Genomic DNA, 1,465 nt, shown 5'->3' on the forward strand with positions numbered 1-1,465 from the left:
GAACCGCTAAGTTAAGGGGACGTAAACATACCAACATCGGTTGTCAAGCGATGTTGGGGGGAGGACAAACACAGACACACAAACATATACACACACACACATACATATATATATATATATATATATATATATATATACATATATACGATGGTCTTCTTTCAGTTTCCGTCTTCCAAATCCACTCACAAGAGTTTGGTCAGCCCGAGGCTATAGTAGAAGACACTTGCCCAAGGTGCCACGCAGTGGGACTGAACCTGGAACCATGTGGTTGGTAAGCAAGCTACTTACCACACGGTCAAAGAAAGTCATTGAGTAAATTACAGTGAGTACATTATAGTGATTGTGATGATATGAGATTATCGGGTCCAGTAGAGGACATGGTCAAGAGGCTGTGATTCAGTAAAACAAGGGAGATAAATCAACAACAACAATGCAAAATGGGAAATCACTTGTTACCCGCTGAAGAAGAGTCTTGAGCATTGCTGCAATGCTTTTACGACATTTCGCTGAGTCATCATTCACCAAAGACGTACATAAAGGAATGAAAAACAGACTAGCATCCATATTGAGTTTCTCCTGAAAAGACAACAACAACAAGAACATTTACAGTTACTAACTGGTCCGAAGAAATTAGAAGGGAACAGGAAAGGGGCCATGGGAGCAGTTATTATTAGTATTATTGGTATAGTTGAGGGAGATTTAGCAGGGAGCAGTTATTAGTCAGAATAACTGAGAAACAGGAATTAGGGAACAGCTATTATTTGTCAGTATAATTGAGGAAGAAGGGACTAGTTATTATTAGTCAGTATAATTGAAGAGCAGGAAGGGCCCAAGGGAGCAATAATTATTAGCTTGTAAAATTGAAGAACAAGATGTAGGAAGCAGCTGTTATTTGTAAGAATAACGGAAAAACTGGAAGTAAGGAGCAGTTATTATTAATATAAATGAGGAAGAAGTAGGGAGCAGTTATTATTAGTCAGTATAAAAGCGATATGGTATGTATGGGAGCAATTATTATTTCTCTGTGTAATTTGGAAACAATGAAAAAAAGGGACACGTGATTGAAACCTTTGGCGATAAACCATCTTTGAGAAGACCTATCAAGTGAGATTGTAGTCATGGCCAATGCCGGTGCTGCATAACTGGCAACCGTGCTAGTGGCATGTAAAAAGCATCCACTACACTCTCGGAGTGGTTGGCGTCAGGAAGGGCACCCAGCTGTAGAAACCATGCCAAATCAGATCGGAACCTGGTACAGCTCTCTGACTTACCAGTTTTCAGTCAAAGCATCCAACCCATGCCAGCTTGGAAAGCAGATGTTAAATGATGATGATGATGATGAGACTACAAAAACAGGGAGCACTTATTTTTATGTTGGCACACTTCACAAATCCCAAACAGGGGAGCAGTTATTACTCTTCTCCATTGTAATTCATCAACAATAAGGACCAGTTAATGTTCATTG

The 1,465-nt window shown here is 39.7% G+C and overlaps 1 protein-coding gene across 1 annotated transcript in view; it reads right to left on the minus strand.

The window, feature by feature from the left end:
* The window catches only part of LOC106873497 (small subunit processome component 20 homolog), a 79,953-nt gene that overhangs the window by 13,317 nt on the left and 65,171 nt on the right, over window positions 1-1,465 (minus strand). The window contains exon 53 of the mRNA XM_052975687.1: window positions 407-576. Coding sequence (XP_052831647.1) covers window positions 407-576 — 170 coding nt within the window. The remainder of the gene's footprint in view (window positions 1-406; window positions 577-1,465) is intronic.

Source organism: Octopus bimaculoides, chromosome 22, assembly GCF_001194135.2.
Source record: "Octopus bimaculoides isolate UCB-OBI-ISO-001 chromosome 22, ASM119413v2, whole genome shotgun sequence".
Lineage (NCBI taxonomy): Eukaryota > Metazoa > Mollusca > Cephalopoda > Octopoda > Octopodidae > Octopus > Octopus bimaculoides.